The 19334-nt window shown below is 34.8% G+C and overlaps 1 protein-coding gene across 1 annotated transcript; it reads left to right on the top strand.

The window, feature by feature from the left end:
• Positions 1 to 15778: 15778 nt before the first annotated feature.
• LOC105788420 (geranylgeranyl diphosphate reductase, chloroplastic) lies at positions 15779 to 18280 on the top strand. The gene is made up of 2 exons (XM_012615319.2): positions 15779 to 16503; positions 17199 to 18280. Exons 1-2 carry the CDS (start codon positions 15817 to 15819, stop codon positions 17898 to 17900), a joined length of 1389 nt encoding a protein of 462 aa, XP_012470773.1. The 5' UTR covers positions 15779 to 15816; the 3' UTR covers positions 17901 to 18280.
• Positions 18281 to 19334: the final 1054 nt, after the last annotated feature.

The raw sequence follows: 19334 nt of genomic DNA, 5'->3' as shown, positions 1-19334 counted from the left end.
TTGAGAATGCAAAGACGAGTAGAAAAAGAAGAGTTTGAACCTTGGATGCTTGTTGAATGCAAACAAAGAAGGAAATCTCGATCAACGAGGGGCCGAAACAGCATCACGGATGGTGGTGTAATTGGCGGCTCTAGGTTTGGTGTGTTGAATGGTAATTACGGAGGTGAATTTTGGAAGCAATCGAACGACCTTAATGGAAATAATGGGAGCAGGATTTTAGGGAAAGTATATTTGGGAATTAATGAACCAGTTAAAAATGCTAGAATAGTGGAGGCTCCAAATAAAACAAGGAGAAAAAATAAATGAACTTCTAAGGCTAAAGGGAAAAGGGATGTAACTGCGAACGGGCCGAAGTCCAACTTGAATACTCTCAAACCTTCAAAAAAGGTTAGGGCCTCCTCCTCAGATCCAAAAAATAATCCATTTGATGATGGATCGAGAATGGGCCCGATAGTATCGGATAAAGATTTGGAGGCCATTCACGTTCAAGCTTTTAGCCCAGTGTTGAATGGAAAGAAAATTTGGCAACTAGATTTATGGCTAAAGCAAGGGTTTGGACTAGTAGTGGAGAACACAACTGTCATAGTATTTCCATATCAAAACAAAGTATGGGGGGTAAGGGAAATCAGCGGCCGCGTGAAGAGATTGGTGGAAAAGTGGGCGAAAATATAAGGTAGGAACCGGCGAGCTTCACGGGTGGTGATTCATTATCTCTTCCGATTGCTCTGGTTATAGACGATATTTTACAAGGGCTAAGTAACGAGGTTGGGGATGACATCGCTATGGTCGACGTCTTAGGAAAGGAGATCGAAGAAGAGGATGAAACTATTGTGGATGTCGACTCTACATGAGGGTTTTGGTAACACTTTCACGACTTCCTATTTCGTGATGATGGTATCTTATTTTAATTTAATGTTTTGGAATTGTCAAAGTTGGGGTTTGACAACTCGTTACGAGTTGAAGCATCAGGTTTTGCAGGTGGTATTTGTATTTTTTAGAACTATAGTGTAGGTGTTTAGGTAATAAAAGCTCATCATCAGTTCATACATATACGTGTTTAGATATTACGAAGCCACATTTTATTTTTCTATTATTCTATTTATGCGAGTCCACAGCAAGGTACAAAGACTCAATTATGGGATATTTTTGGTCAGATTGTCAATAAGGTTGATGAGCTAATCTACCATAATTTGATATGCCAAATTAGGCTTCCCCGTTATACTTAAGGAACTTATTTTCAGGTAATTTCATGTTTTTTTCGTAGTTTTTAGGTTTTCAATTGAATAAGTGTAAATGTCTCATTTTACTCATTTTTATGACCCAAATTGGCCAATTGCATCATTAAGGGCCCTAATGTATTTAAGCTTAATGTATTTCAGTTTCTTTTAGTTTAACCTGTTAAAGACTCTACCTTTTATAATTCTTAGTCTTCATTTTTCTATTGAATGCACATATTTACTTTTCCTTCAAGTTTTATAGCTTAAAAATACCAACTTTCTTATTTTTCTTGAGCTTTTCTTTTATGGCTGTCATGTTTCTTTTTTTTTTATGTTTGTTAGCTTAGTTTTCAACATGAGTAACTAACCTCCTCAGGGGCTTGGTTGATGGAGATGTAGGTAAGCTAATTTTTTGTTAAGGGACTAACTTGCGACAAATTGGACTAAATTGAATAGATATAAAAACTTAGGATTGACACCCCTAAGGAAATATGTAGGCAACTCAGACCGAGAGGTAATCCTGTTGAGCACCAATTTTTTACTCTCGGGTTAGCCGGCAAGATCAAGATATAAACCGGACTAATTTATCTAACTTGGTAAAGTTGAGACTAAGAGGTAAAACAAAACCACTTTAGGAGTTTAAGCAATTTAGAACCTTAATTAAATGATTAGTGAACCACATCAAAGTCAACTAACCATCGTTTGTTAGTTTATTGTGATTTTCATAACTTGGAACTCTTTACGATTTAGTTATTTAGGTAGTTAATAGATAAGTTAGATAAATCACTCATCACTTTATGGTTTGTCGTAATATAGCTTTTAGCATTTAGTTATCTAAACTCCTTTTTTGCATGCTCGTAGCTAAGAATTGCTCAATCGCCTTCTCCCTTGGGTTCAACCCCTTAGAATACTTTGTGTTCCATTGGAACTATAAATATTACAACTGAAAATGTACGCTTGCAGTTAAAACAGCTACTTAAAATAGTTTTTTCCCAAAATATTTTGTTTTTATGCACACGCGTGACAGCGGTCAGGAGCCCTGACTAGTGGTGAGGGACTACAATGCGATTTTGAAAAGCAATGAATAGAAAAGAGGTTCTGAGTCCCACAGAGTGGGTTGCAATCGGTTCAATTCATTTGTTTTCCAGTATGGTTTTCATTATATGGGGTTTCAAGGGTCGTGTTTCATTTAAAGCAGAAAGAACCTATTTCAGAGGCTTGATTGAGGTCTTTGTAATGATCTATGTCAATCTTTCCCACTAAATAATCAACAACATCTACCTAAACTAAAATTTGATCACCGTCTTGTTCCAACTAACAAGGTAAGAGATGAGAGAGAAGATAGACCATTCCTCTTCCTTACTAGCTGGTTGATGCATCATGAGTTCAAAGATGTAGTAAAAAAAGATTGGAAAATGGATGATGAGGTTGTTGGAAATTTGGAGAACTTTACCCAGTCAGTCCAATAATGGAATAAAATAGTGTTTGGAAACATTTTTGATTGGAGACATTGAGCTATGTGGGAATTAGAAAGGATACAATAAGCGTTGAAATGGAAAAATATGGTAAGAATCAAATATGAGGAAACCGCAGGTTGGCTTCAAATTAAGAAAATTCTAAGTTAGGAAAAGATGTGGTTTCAAAAATATAAAAGTGAATAGCTTTTGAACAACGATAGGAATATAAACTTTTTTCACAATCGGACTTTGAAACAACAAAAATAGAATAGGATTGATAACATTTGATGGTATTATGATGAGAAAACTTTAAAGAATCATGTTGTTGATTATTTTACAAAGTTGTATTCTGTAGAGCAATACACAGTTGGGGATTTTCCTATCAAGGGACGATTTCTAAATATCCCAATTACCTATTTCAAATTCTCAATCTGAATGTCATGATGGAAGAGATTAGGCAATCAGTTTTCACCATGGTGCCTTTAAAGGCACTTAGAATCGATGGTTTCTATGTAAAAAAATTTCAGGCTAATTGGGATATAGTGAGGAGTAGCCTTTTGAGATGGTCAGGGATGTTTTTATAGGAAAACAATTGGATCCTAGCATTAATAGAACACTCATGGTTCTTATTTCAAAGATTTTTGGCGCGGAGTCCATTAAACAATACAGACCAATTAGTTTGTGTGTTTTTTTATACAAGGTAATCACGAAAATAATTGACATTCGTCTTCGGCAAGTGATGCAAGCACTGGTGAAACAAAATCAATCTAGCTTCATACCGCCGCATAACATTTCTAACAATATTATAATTTCTGAGGAGGCAATTCATACAATGAAACACACGAAGAGTAAAAAGGGGTGGATGACAGGAAATGTGGATTTAAAGAAGGCGTATGACCGGGTTCGATAGGATTTTTTAAAGGATACTCTACATAAGACGGGCTTACATGAAGCTCTTATTCGTACAATAATGAGTTGTGTTTCTTCATCTTCCATGCAACTCCTATGGAATGGTTCACTTTCTGAAAACTTTATCCCGACCAAAGGTGTAAGACAGGGAGATCCCTTCTCCCCCTATCTTTTGTCCTGGGAATGGAATGTCTAGGTCACTTGATTGAAGTTTCCATTGAGGAGGGCGCTTAGGAACCTTTAATTTTCTCTTACAGGGGTCCAAACGTCTCCTATTTTTTCTTCGTCGATGACCTTATCATTTTCTTTAGAGCTAACAGAAAGAGCGTATATTACCTTCAACATGTCCTTAATACTTTCTATCATTTTTCTAGACACTGTGTTAATCGATAAAAGACTCAGGTGTTCTTCTCAAGTAACATCTCAAAAGGGGAAATGTTTAATCTATGTGACAAAATTGGTTTTACCATAGTGAGTGACCTAGGAAATATCTGGGTGTTCTATTTTTCCATAATTGAGTTGGTATAGGTATGTTTTAGTTTATTTTGGACAAATTTCATGCTCAACTTAATGGGTGGGAGACAAGAAAGCTACAACTTGGGGGTTGTCTCACTTTGGTTAAGTCCGTGTTACTTGCTATTCCAATTTACTTTATGAAAACGACCCAAATTCCTATTTTGATCTATAATAGAATTGAGAATGTGGCTCATATATTCTTATGGGGGTCTACACAATCCAGAAAGAAAACATCACTTGTGAGTTGAGAGGATTATTTTAAGCCTTGGATGAATGGGGGTTTAGGCATTCGGTGACTGCAAGACTAGAACAAACTTTTCCTTTTGAAGTTGGGCTATAAACTTGTCACTAACACAGAGGATTTGTGGGTTCAGATCTTGAGGAATAAATATAAAGTTCATGGACCATTATCAATTTCCATCTATTGCAGCAACTATTCTTATACTTGGAGTTCCATAGCTAATATTTGGAATTAGGTTAGAAAGGGCACCATTTGGTCAATGTGTGATGGTAGGCTGGTTAATTTTTGGAACGATGATTGGTTAAGGGACTCGGGCATCCTTCAGCAACATTACATCGAGCAAGAACCGCTTCAAGATTCACTTTGTGTTTGTGACATAGTGATGTAGGGGGCATGAAACTTCAATGGTTAGCTTTGATGCTTTCACAAGGGATTGTAGAGTGTATATTCACTTTCATGGAACTTTTTGAGCTGTTTTGAAGTCTAAAAATGAAAATAAATCATTCGTTCACTGTGAACATGTTGATTTGTGAAATAGTAAACATATTTTCTCGAAATTTTACTGAGGTAAAATCGTCAAAATTTTACTAGGGGTAAAATAGAGATTAGAAAATTGTTTAATATATAATCTTAATGTTTATTTTGAAAAATAGAAAAATATGTATGGGTTGGATTAAATTATAAAGTGTTGAGTTAAAAGTCCAGAAAGTGCATATATTAGGCCCAATAAGATGAAAGGCCCGAATCCCCATCATAATACATATGAAGGGAAACACACTCTCCTAGCTAGACTAGGAAGTTGTTTTTCTATTTGAAATAAACCTCTACAATTAAACAAGGGTTCTACCTTCTCTCCCTATAAGTAGATGGCACCGGTAGAGCTATTTACACAACTTTGAGAGATTGTTACTTTGCCAAAAAATAGAGAGAATCTTTCTCAACTATTTAATATATTTTCCTAGAATAAAAATTCTATTGGTTTCTATTAAGAAGAGAGAATTTTTGTTTTCACCCCAAATAAAATAAAGAAATTTTTTTCTAATTCTGTGTTTCGATTAAATTGGTTCGAGCCCACACTTAAAGCAGTCTGTGGTATGAGAATTGAGGAGAAAATCGTTTAGTTAAAAGCCAAAAACAACAAACATCCGTTAAGTTGAAAACACATGTATGAATTCGATTAGGATTTATTGCTATAAACATCACAAACCAGGTCAGTTTTCAAAATTTTAATTTTTCACTATGCAATAAAATTGTTTTCAAACTGGATTTTTTCAAACATTTATAGCATTGGTCGAAGCTTGGAGAGGCCTTTGTATATCAAAAAAGCAACTGAACATTGGGCATGTAAGTCTATGACTAAGATATGGTGGCAACTTCTAACTTATGGATGAGTAAAGTGAATGTGGATGGTTCGATGTCAATGACTAGACACGAGGGCGGCTATAGGTGGAGTGATGAGAAGGCTGAATAGAGGATGGATGGGGGGTTTTGAAATGATGACAAGTATGTCTGATATCTTTTAGGTTGAATCTCGGGCAATGCTTGAAGGATTAAAGCTAGCTTGAGCATAGGGCTGTTAGGTGGAGCTAGAGAGTGATAATGCTTTGCTAATTGACGTTATACAGAATGGGTTAACAGCAGGCAACAATTGTAGCGAAATTAGGCGAATACAGGACTAATGTTCTAAATAATGGGACGTGAAACTTCAACATATTTTAAGGGATAGTGTAACAGCCCGATTCTGGGCCTAGTCGAAATAGTGGTTTCGGGACCACAAATCCGACGAGGGAAAATATGGTTATTATTATATTTTTATGGTCTACAATTTCACAGAAAATTTTCGTAAAAATTTCGTTCGAAAATTTCGACGTTTGGGCACTCAATTTAGTCAAAAGGACTAAATTGTAAATAGTGCAAAAGTTGAGTTCTACAACTTAGAGGTGTCTAATTGTTATGAAATTTTAAATTGGAGGTCTTTATGTGGTAATTAGACCATTAGTTAGTTGATGGACAAAAATAGACATAAGAAATGGGTGAAATAGATTTTTTTAAATGGGGCATTTTAGTCATTTGGTTATTAAATAGAATTAAATGGGAAAAAGATGGCAAAATATGCTCATCTTCTTCATGGTGAACGAAATCAGCAAGGGAAGCCATATTTAGGGTTTTAAGCTTTCAAGCTCCATAGTAAGTGATTCTAAGCCCGCTTTTAATGTTCTTCGTATTTTGGAGTCCCAGAACTTGGTTTAGCTTATTCTACCATTAATTGTGTTAGGGTTCATATTTGGAAAAATACCCATAGGTGAAATGTGTTTATTTTGCTGTTTTATGGTGGAATATGAAGCTAGAGATTATGTTAAACAACTTTTGCTAAGCAATTTTAAGCTTAAAACGGTAAATAGACATAATCGGTAAAATAATTAATATTCAAAAGTATGTGTTGGAGTGGGAATTTGATGTTGCCATAGAAGGAAAAATGTTCAGCATGTTATAAAACTTAAGAATAAGCGATGAAGTTTAATTTCCGAGCTTGGGGACAAAAGTGTAATTATGCAAAAGTTTGGGGGCAAAATTGTAATTTTCAAAAAGTTGGGTGGTGGATTATTTTAATAAATGTGAATGTTAAACGAGTTAAATTTGCTATTATAGATCAAGAAAGACGTGAAGAGTATATCAAACGGGGAAAAGAAAAGATAGTGGAGTAAAGTGCAAAATTACGATATTTTGCACCGAGGTAAGTAAACACGTGACTTAATGTATTGTTTTGATATTATTTGATATATGTTGAGATTTATTTGGAATTAAAATAAATGTTTGGCAATATCCTAAAAATGTTGTTAAATTGGGAAAGGTGATAAAGGGTTGCAATATATGGTTTATGGGTTGAACACTCGGAATAAGTTTTAGTATGTTGTATATAAAAGGGGTTGCTGTGTGCTGATTCCCCGATTCATGGGTGGTGCTATGTGCGTGATCCACCATATCTTTGAAATGTGAAAGGGGGTTGCTATGTGCTGATTCCCCCGAGGGGTTGCTAAGTGCTGATTCCCCGATTTCATTGGTGGTGCTAAGTGCGATATCCACCATATCTTTGAAATGAAAAGGGGGTTGCTATGTGCTGATTCCCCCGAGGGGTTGCTAAGTGCTGATTCCCCGATTTCATTGGTGGTGCTAAGTGCGATATCCACCATATCTTTGAAATGAAAAGGGGGTTGCTATGCGCTGATTCCCCCGAGGGGTTGCTAAGTGCTGATTCCCCGATTCAATGGTGGTGCTAAGTGCAGGATCCACCAATAATGGTTAACATTCCGAGTGTTCAACGAAAAAGTGTGGAAGGTGAATATTGCCATATGGTGGAAAATTTTATGGGGTAAATATTGAGTTGAATACTGAATCGACCCATGTATGAGATGGGAGAAAATATCAAAAACGCAAAAGGAACGATTTAATTATAAACTGTGTTGAACAACAGCAATTGGGTAACTTTGAAAAAATTACCATAAATGGTGGAAAATGAATGGGAAGCTGAATAATATATGAAATTGAAGTTGAATGTATCTATTCTCATATGAAAGAAATAGAATAAGCAAAAGAGTTGTATTTTTGGAGATATCTGAATTTTACTGAAACAGGGCTGGATTGATTTCGAGATCCCCTGTTCTAACTTTGGAAAATTACCAAAAATTGTAAAAAAAATAATTATGGCATGAAATTTATATCCCTGGAATCCTTATTGAGTCTATTTTTATTAGAAACAAGCGAAACCATTTTTCAAATTTTTTACAGAGAGTTAAGTGAATTTTAGTGAGGAAGGGTCAGAACCGTTGGGCAGTGAAACAGGGGAAGGTTTAATGAATAAACTGTACTAATTGGCTTGGTCAAAAATTCTGAAATTTTTATGGTGAAATTGTATATGAGTCTAGTTTCAGGGAAAATTTACGGAACTCAATTTGGAGCCCTGTAGCTCCAGATAAAAATAAATTAGCGACTATGACGCAGAAAAACAGCTTGCTGGAAATTGCCTAAACAATAAAGTTATTCATGAATAAGTTTATATTTTGGTGTAGTTATGGGAGTAATTACTTATTTATCATGTGTTTACTTACTAAGCTATATGCTTACTCGATTTTATTTTTCTCTTGATTATAGTGACTTCCAACAACTCGGAAATTGGAACGAAGTCAGACAATCATCTACACTATCCTTCACATTTGGGGCATTTTACTACTAGTGTTTCGAAATTTTATGGCATGTATAGACAATTTATGTAATGTGGGATCATCATGTAAATATATGTTATGGTTCCCTTTTAAATGTAGTCTTTATTAATAGTTAAACTGTATGTGTGTTTATACAAATGAAATTGGTTGGTATATTGGAATGTGTTCTAAATTTGCAGGAGGTTTAAGCAAAAATAAGTAGGAATGCTGTCGAAATTTTTTAAAAATTTAGTAATACCTCATACTCTGTTCCGGTAAGGAATACGGGTAAGGGGTGTTACAGATAGTAACAAGGTAGCAGGTCGCATCACCAAAGAGGCTAGAGGTGGAATGGAACAATTGATTATTCATGTGGATCCACCGACATATGTGAGAGATTTATTAGTGGAAGATGTCCAATGTGCTAGCGTACAATGGTTGATGGAGAATAATATTGTTATACTTTTATCCCATGGCTAAACTCTTATTTATTTACCCAAAAAAAAGAATAATTCAACTTTCACTTGGGGTACCAAAAAGTTTATACATGCCTTCTATTTATAAGGCCTCAATCACCATTGGTTACAAAACTATAATAAAGATAATTAAGGTACCTTATAAATTTTTAGGGGTTAAAAGAATTATAAAAAATGAATTCTTAAGGGTTATGAGAGTTATATAAACATCCATTTTACAAAAAAAAAACTATAAATTTAATTAAAAATTCAAGCCAACAATTTCAGTATAGGTCTTGAAAAGCTTGTCAAGTCCAATGAGCCTGATTTTGTCTTTTTAGTTGAAACACTGATTCATTCTAATAAATTGGAAGAATTGCATGTGGCTCTTCAGTTTGACACTAGTTTTTCTATTGATCAGATTGGTAGATGTGATGGGTTGGCATTTTTATGGAATTTTCAGGCTCAAGTTTCTGTATGGGGTTACTCCAATAACCATATTGACTTACTTATTAAGGTTGTCAGTTCTGTAAAATGGAGGCTTACGTGGTTTTATGGAGCTAGTTTGGATTTGCTGTGAGCTTGGGCTTCTTTACATAATTTGCCATGAGTATGTATAGAGGATTTCAACAATTTTCTCTCAATTGATGATAAATGGGGAGGCATTGATTACCCTTTTGCATGGTTGGAGAGCTTCTGTGCAGTATTTCGATTTATAACCTCCTTGAAGTCCCATTGATCAGTTATAACTACAAATAGGAAAAGGGTCGAGGCACGAGGTCATGCTTGTTGGAGAGGTTTGATCGCGCATTTGTTAATACTGAGTAGGCCCAACTATTCCCGTACTACAATTTGTACAATTAGGTCTGTGGTTCATTGGATCATTACTTTATTAAGCTACTAGTCTCCTTGTCGATTCCCCAATGCAAGAAATGACAATTTCGGTATGAGAATTAGTGGCTTATGGTGGAGGTATTTATGGATGTTATTAAAGAAAACTGGTCGAGTATAGGTTCCTTGTGTTTTCTTTATTAGTTGGTCGGTTGTGCTTATAGATTGATGACGTGGTAGCGGGTATTGGGGTCAAACTATGCTGACCGAATAAAGAAAGCAAAGGATAAGGTGGAGTCGTTAAGGAGGCAGCCTGATTTAGATCGTTCTTTACTGGATGGCGGATACTTAGTCTGACTTGAATGTTTTACTCATACAAGAGGTCGTGTACTAAAATTAGAGGTCGAAGGTGTTTTGGTTACACCATGTGGAGACTAACTCTAAGTTTTTCCATGCCTAAACGTCGAAGTAGAGACGAAATAATCATATCTTGGTGCTTACAGATGTGCAAGGCCGACAGTGTAGTAATGAGTCGGCTATGTGTGAGATTGTTTTTTAGTATTTTGAGGATTTATTTTCCAATAAAAATGAGTTGTCGTTTGATGCTTTTTCAGGTCTCTAACCTATTATTACATATGCTACTAATGAGGCGCTTTTGGCTTATTCCCAAATAACTGTATTTTATAATGTCGTTTCTTCGATGCAACCATAGAAAACATTAAGCCCTAATCGTATGAATCCGGCCTTTTACCAGCGATGTTAGTCAGTTGTAGGGGAGGACATCTTTTATCAATGTGATACTTGGCTAAATAACTGAGTTTCTTCTTTGAATGAGGCTCTTATTGTTTGTGTCGAAGTTAAATAACCCGAGCTGTATGAAGGATTTGTGTCCAATTTCTCTTTGCAATGTCCTCTACAAAATTATTTCGAAGGTCATGGCTAATCAGTTAAAGTGGTACTTGCCACACATCATTTCGCCTTCTCAATTTGTGTTTGTCCCAAAACGGCTAATTACTGATAATATCTTGGATGCATTTGGAACTATTCACCATATAAGGCATAAGGGTCGGGGTAAGAAATGGGAATTGGTTTTTAAATTAGACATTAGTAACGCATATGACCAAGTTGATTGGGGCTATCTCCGATTTGTATTGGTGAAAATGGGGTTTGATGTGAAGTGGGTAAACTAGATGCTATTAGGTAGGGGTGATTGTTCCTAAACGTGGCCTTCGACAAGGGGACCCCTATGCCTGTATTTATTTTTTTACACAGGTCTTAGTTTTTTGTTACGGTAGGCGAAGGAAAGTGGACAACTGCACGACATTTTTGTTTGTCATGATGGGCCATCTGTTTCGCGTTTGTTGTTTCCTAATGATAGTTTTTTGAAAAAAACAATGGTGCAAGCACTTCTAGTATATTGTATGAGTGTATTTTTCCTTCCATTCAATATTTATGACGCTCTCCAAAAAATGATGAACTGCTTTTGGTGGGGTTCGAGTGATGGTCATCATAGAAAGATTCACTAGGCCTCGTGAGATAATCTTTGTGTGCCCAAAAAGTATGGAGGAATGAGGTTTTGTAATCTAAACTATTTTAACTTGGCGAAACCAGTTTATATGGATGCTCTCGAAGGTATTGTTGCCACTAAACAATTACTGATTGATGGATCCCATTGGGTTTTGGTAATAGGGTTACGATTGAAGCCTTTTAAAGGCCCTTTCCTTTACGATGATAATAATTTCTACATTGACTCTATCCCTTTGTTGGGAAAAGAAGATATGAAAGTAAAGGCTTTTTTTTAGCATTGATGGTTGTGTTGGATCTGATGCCGTAAGTGTAGTATTTTCATCCATGTATATTTGTATTTTTCGAACAAATCGATTTAATAAAAATATTCATTAATTACATTAATAGTTGTGCAAGCCCAAATTTGCCCGGGGCCCATTAACCCAAAAAAACAACAACGGCCCAATTAAACTCAAAATAAGAGTCCAAATTACAGTCCATAAAGTCCAGCCTAACAAGCTAAATCAAACCCAAAAACAACAGACCCAAAATGGCCCAATAATAAAAAACCTAACAGCCCAAAATGGCCCAAACCTAAACCATTTTCAGCAAAGAAAAGAAAGAAAAAAAAACCTAGGCGCCGTACCTAGGGCCTTCAGGTCTCTTCTAGCCTCTGTCGCCGCCCTACCCTGCTATGCCCACCTGCCACCGCGCCTCACACGCCTCCGTCACGTCATGTCGCCATCGACTGTACCTGCAAAATGAAAACCAAACACGCAAGCAAAAGAACAGAAGAAAACAACAGAGAAGAGAACAAAAAAAGATTTTGGTATTTGGCTATAAAGACCCGAGCAATTTCTTGTATTTTCTTCTTCTGGGGGGGTTTTAAAAAAAAGGGGGACCGACTTTGAATCTGTAAAAGGGGGGGCTCTCTTTTCTTTCTTTTGGATTCTTCCTTTTGTAATAGAGACCAGATCAAAAAATAAATAAATAAAAAGCAAAAAGAACTAAGATTTGTCTCGGTTTTTAATTTGGTCCTCAATTCGTTGGACCCCTGGGGAGGGGACGCGTGGCCTGAAATTGGGTTTATATCCCATTAGGTCCTTCGCCCTTTCACGCCTTTCCATTTTGGTCCTTATTTGCGCATTATTACTGTTTGAGTGCCCTTAAATTTTATTTTATCCCAATTTGGTCCATTTCGTTATTATTATTATTATTATTCAGTTATGATATTTATTCTTATATATATATATATATATATATATTACTATTATTATACCATTAGTTTAATATTATTGTTATATTTTATTTTATATTTGCCTATTTAAATTTCGAATATATTTATCCTATTGTTATTACTATTATATTTATTTATATATCTTTATATCTTATTATATATATCCATCTATCTTATTATATATATATATATATATATATATACATATCTCTTTATAAACATTTTTTAGCTTATATACATACATACATACATACATATTTTTTATATACTTTATAATTCTAACATACGTACATATATATATCTTTTTTATTTTATAATTTTACTCATTTTATTTATTTATTTACATGTCTATTATTATTATGCTCTAGTTTTTTATTTATTATTTGTTATAGTGTTTGCTTGATCGTTTTTTATATATTAGTCTTATTATTTATTTATATTTTGATCATGTTATTCTACTTACATCATCATTATCATTACTTTGCATCCACTTTACTCGGATTTATTAAAAAACGGAAAATTTAAAAAAATATATATAAGTAATACTCGGTATTTGGGATCTTCGAGAGAATCGAGCCCTAATGTATTGGGTTCCGATTTTCTTCGTTGAATCTAAATAGTCGATATTACTATTTTAAAAATAATAAAAAGCTCATTATCGGGAATTCAATATGTGGTATCCTAACGCATTGGATATGACGCGTTGTTTTTCCGAGATGTGGATTTTTTTAAGAAATAATAAATAGCATCTCGTGTTTAGATTCGAGAGGATCGTATCCTAACTTACTGAGTTTCGATTTTTACGATAAATCTAAATGCACAAATCTTTTTAAATTTAAGTTTTAAATGATCTCGGGAATAAAAAAGATCATGTCCTAACTTACTGGTCGTGATCCGTTTTTAAATTCGAGATAGCCAAATATCTTTTAAATAAGCTTTTTATTTATTTATTCGCGTAGCGGGAATTCGAGACATTGTGTCCTAACTTACTGGATATGATTCTCTTTCTCGAATAACGTGAAAAATACCCTCTTTTCTCAAGTTTTCAACATTTTAATATAGGGATCGTATTTTTTTAAAATTCTTCAAAGTTTTCAATTTTTGACATTAAGACATTAAGTAATCAACTAGGTACCAATTTTGGGCGTATCGAGGGTGCCAATCCTTCCTCGTGCGTAACCGACTCCCGAACCCGTCTTTCTGAATTTCGTGGACCAAACTTGTTGTTTTAATAAAATCAAACTGTTTATTAAAAACAACTACTTTTCGAGGTAATCCAATCACACCTCATAAAAAAGGGATTGGTGGCGACTCCCATTTTCATTTTTTTAAAACCCAAGTCGACTCCGTTTTTCATCCAAAAAATGGTGTCAACAATAGTCTTTGTATATTGTTCTCAATATTTTTGCATGCAAAGCAAAATAGAAGCAAATATTGGCTCAATGCTTATCTAATGTTTAATCAATACTAAGCGATATTACATGGTTGGATCATAATGCGAAAAGACAACTTGTATTAGTTTATAATTAATAGGCAAAAAGTTGGAATTTAATTATAAATTATTTGAACCCTAATTATATATGTTCAATTAGTCCTCTCGCTAGCTCGTTGAAAGCATAAATAAATTGCATGTAGAACCAAATGAATATAAATTACTGGAAATGATGAATTTAGATAAATTGGTCATATTCACAAATGAATGCGTTTTCTCACTAAGTGTAGAACGACTTGAGAATTAATTTAAGATTTTAAATTATTATTTAATTATTTATAATTAAATAATTGAATTTTGAAAATAGAATTAAATTAATTAGTCCTTATGAATGCATGCATTAAGTATGAAAATTAAATATATTTCCTCATAGATTTTTTACAATAAAACCGTCATGGTTAGTCGTCATGACCTTAACAGATTAGAATTAAGTTGAGAAAATTATTTGGGAAACTAATTTAGTTAATTTGATTAATTAAATTAATTAAATAAAATAATATTTATTTTGTGAAATAAAAAAACAAATATTGGGTTGGATTAAATTATAAAGTATTTGGTCAAAAGTTTAGGAAGCACATATAATTTAACCCAATACAGGAGAGACCCAAAACCTCTCATATTATATGAGAGGGGCAGCAACCCTAGTGTTGTTATCTAGGGTGTGCCGACCCCTCTCTCCTTGATAGACTAGGAGAGTATTTTCTATTAAATAAATATTGTTTGTGTTATTCTTATTCCACTAGGATTCTTCTATTTCTCCTTATAAATAAATATTATTTACTACCTTTTAAGGGCTTTCATATACTGGTGAAAGTGCATCTTATAGGACGCGTTTTGCCCTGTCCTCATGCCACGTCACCTGAAAATGTGTCATACAGGTTACATTTTTGCCTTCTCTTTTGAAAATCGACTTATTTCCCTATTTTTTTTTATTAAAATGACCTAAATCCCTACTTTTGTTTTAAGTTTGACATATATCCCTAATTCCCCCAAATCAGGATTTAATAATTTTAAAAACAATATAAAATTATATTAAATTTTAAAAATTAATATATTATGATGTATAAAAAATGTAAAATAAATAGATTCACATTGACAATATATAATACATCATCTATGTATTGTGGATTAATAAAATGATAACAGGACATTAAAAATTAACTGACTTATAGGTAAAATATAAATGTTATAATTATTATATTTGTGTTTTAAAATTTTAATCAAATATCGATTGGATCGAGAATCGATTAAGATACCGATTCGAAAAGTAGTTTTAAATAAATTAGATTATAAATTGAATAATTTTTTTAAAAAATTTTAATTGAAAACCATAAAACTTTAAATCCTACTGAAAAGATATTGATTTTATGAAACAAAAGAGTGATAAATGCCATGTGCTCAAGTCTTCCCTTCCCTTGAACCTTTATTTCGGCCGTACAATTCCTACCAAAAAAATCTTGTGTTATTTCATTTTAGAGGTGCATGCGGAAGGTAACGGACGTATTTACCAGAAAATGAGTGCATGACGTGGCGCAAAGCTAACCATAGAATACATCGAATCTCAACTCTCAACTGCAATTTCAGCACAAAACTCGAAATCTATCTCTTAATATCCATATCCCAATCTCCACCGTCTATTTTCCAAATCCAACGGTCACTTCCTTCTCATATCCCCAACCATATCCACCCTTTTACTACAAAAACAATAACACTCCTACTGAACACTTCATTTCCTCAGTTCTGACATTTCTCAAAAATGAGCTCCATTGCTTTCAAGCCCTTCCACGGCCTCCGCCGTAGCTCCGCCGTCCCCAGCCACACTTCCACTACCACCACCCTTTCCAAACCTGCTGTCAAATTCCATGTCTCAGCCGCCAAAACTTCTCCAAAACTAAGCAACCGCAACCTCAGGGTAGCCATCATAGGGGGTGGTCCGGCAGGAGGCTCAGCCGCCGAAACTCTCGCGAAGGCTGGCATAGAAACGTTCCTAATCGAACGAAAACTGGACAACTGCAAACCTTGCGGCGGAGCCATCCCGCTTTGCATGGTGGGTGAATTTGACTTGCCGTTGGATATCATCGACCGGCGAGTCACCAAAATGAAGATGATTTCGCCCTCCAACATTGCCGTCGACATCGGGCAAACGTTGAAACCACATGAATACATTGGGATGGTGAGAAGGGAAGTGCTGGACGCTTACTTGAGAGACAGAGCTAAGGAGAACGGAGCTAACGTTATAAATGGGCTGTTCTTAAAGATGGATATGCCTAAACATTGGGATGAACCCTATGTTTTGCATTACACCGAGTATGATGGGAAGAAAGGAGCTATGGGAGCCAAAGCCACTTTGGAAGTCGATGCTGTGATTGGAGCTGATGGCGCTAACTCTCGTGTTGCTAAAGCCATTAATGCTGGCGATTATGATTACGCCATTGCATTTCAGGTACATGCATATATAATCTAAATTGTTCTGAGACAGATTTCAATTTTCTACGAATATTTTTACCCATTTTCAAGTTATTTGTTGTTGATTTGCTTATTTTTCCCGAGAATCCATGTATGAATAAGTAGAAATTAGGATCATAATCGAACACCCTTTCACATATAAGTTGGGGATTTAAACTTGAAATCTAACAGTAGCAAAGGCTTCTCTTTACCATTGGGATGCTTAAGTATGCTTATTATGGTAGTACTATTATTTGATGTTTGTTGGTTGAGTGTTGGTAAAGAGCTCAATGTCCCTTTAAACAAGATCTCAGGTTCTTATTCAATGCATGGTTTAGCTCAAAATCTTTCATTGTGGGGCTCATCCTTTTTGTGGAAGTGTTTCTTTTCCACTAAATTTATAGAAAGACACTAGTTTATAGAGTTAAATATATGCACTAAATTTATAGAAAGGAAGTAATCTATAGGGTTAACCGGTTAAGCGAAGAACACTAATTGGTCCTTTTTGTTTGGATATAAAAGACTGAGATCACAATCTGAAAGTAGGGGAAGGGGCTGCAGATGCTAGAGATTCTAATTTTAATATCAAACCCATGATTGTGCGCACCAATAAGCTTTGCCTTCGACAGGAAAGCATGTTCTCCACTTTATATCTTCGGTTTGGTTATTCATGAAATCGCATTGTGATTGCAGGAGAGAATCAAAATCCCTGATGACAAAATGGTTTACTACGAGAATCTTGCTGAAATGTACGTAGGAGATGATGTTTCACCGGATTTCTATGGTTGGGTTTTCCCCAAATGCGATCATGTTGCAGTTGGAACCGGGACAGTGACTCACAAGAATGATATCAAGAAGTTCCAGCTAGCCACGAGAAACAGAGCAAAGGACAAGATCCTTGGAGGTAAAATTATACGAGTTGAGGCACACCCAATCCCCGAGCATCCCCGTCCACGCAGGTTATCCGGGAGGGTAGCCTTAGTTGGGGATGCAGCTGGATATGTGACGAAATGCTCGGGTGAAGGTATCTACTTTGCAGCTAAGAGCGGGAGAATGTGTGCAGAGGCGATTGTTGAGGGGTCACAGAATGGGAAGAAGATGGTGGATGAAGGGGACTTGAGGAAGTACTTGGAGAAGTGGGACAAGAAATACTGGCCAACCTACAAGGTATTAGATGTATTGCAGAAGGTCTTCTACAGATCGAACCCTGCAAGGGAAGCTTTCGTGGAGATGTGCGCGGATGAGTATGTGCAGAAGATGACATTTGACAGTTACTTGTACAAGACAGTGGCACCCGGAAATCCACTGGAGGATCTCAAGTTGGCAGTGAATACCATTGGGAGCTTGGTGAGAGCCAATGCACTGAGGAAGGAAATGGAAAAGTTAAACGTATGAGTTTTGGATAATTGGTCTTCCGTTTCTGTTAAGTTAAACCTTAAAAGAATGATGTTCAATCCTTGCTGCTTGTATTTAGAAGATCTAATTGCACTTTAATGCAATTCGTTATCACATAATTATGGTCAGCAGAGATCGGTTCGGATGTCCTGCATTACCTAATTTGGTTCAGTATTTAGCCTTTAGACCTTTTATCAACATGGCGATGTTCAACTGTTCATGATACTCAGTGGATTGAAACTTGAAAATGGTACTAAAAAAGAACCTAAATATGGTATTTCATGTATTAACGTAGGTTTATATATTTTTGTCGTGAATTTTGATGTAGTATCTCAAATTCGAATTCTAAATTTAATGGAAGAAAGATTAGGTTAAGTAAATCAGATCTTGATGGTTGGCCTAGACAAGCCAAAAACCGGTGCAATTGTCTTTCAAGCATTATTGATTCAACTGCATCTTTCAAATGAACATAATTTTCAATTCTATATACAGATTAAGGAAAAAAGAATAATTTACATGTGGAAATTATCAATTTTATTATTTTGTTTGGTGTTGGGTGGTAAAACATGGGTTTTGAATCGGTTGGGTCCAAATGAAGTGAATTTCGTTTTTATTTTTTGAAAAATGGACGTGAATTGAGGTTAGCCAATGCATATGGAATGGTTTTGATACTTGATTGCCCACACCGCTCCAATCTATAAAATTATCATTTTATCTTTATATATATAACTATCAAAAGGATAAAAAAAATGTAATAATATATTACTAAAAATATATATCTTATGTTTAAATATTTTTTAAAGAATTATGTTTCAATATTTACTTGATTTTTAAAAGATTGAAATATTAAAAATGTAACACCCCTAACCCGTCTCCGTTGCCAGATTAAGGTTATGAGATGCTACAATGATTAACAAGTCCAATAATAAATAAAAACAATTCAAAGTTCAATTTAATCATCATAAATCAATAGTCAATCATTATTCATAGTATATATGCGAAAACAGAACTTAAATCAGGCCAACAGAACTTAAAAATCAATTTAGAAACAAGTAAGGACTAATCTAAAACAAAACAGAAAAATGTGGAAAATATCGTAAACAAAGGTCACGATTGTGTGATATGGCTGAGGCCGTGTGGTGCTACTCTATACGCCCATGTCCTCAAATCGTGTACAATTCGAAAATAGAGTCACAAGTCTTACAAGGTTAGTAAGTTCATATATAAAACATGTAACTTTATCATGTTATCAAACATATACCCAAAAACACATTTGGCACATAAACCAATCATCACATATTCGTTTAACATTTAACATCTTTATTTCAAGTATTCATTTCAAATGTCCCTTTTCACATATCTATATTCATATAAATATTTCATATAAACACTTCGTATCAACGTTTCATATATCTATTTCGATATAAACATTTC

This window comes from Gossypium raimondii, chromosome 2, assembly GCF_025698545.1.
Source record: "Gossypium raimondii isolate GPD5lz chromosome 2, ASM2569854v1, whole genome shotgun sequence".
NCBI classification, from domain to species: domain Eukaryota; kingdom Viridiplantae; phylum Streptophyta; class Magnoliopsida; order Malvales; family Malvaceae; genus Gossypium; species Gossypium raimondii.
This window is presented reverse-complemented; position numbering and strand designations above follow the sequence as displayed.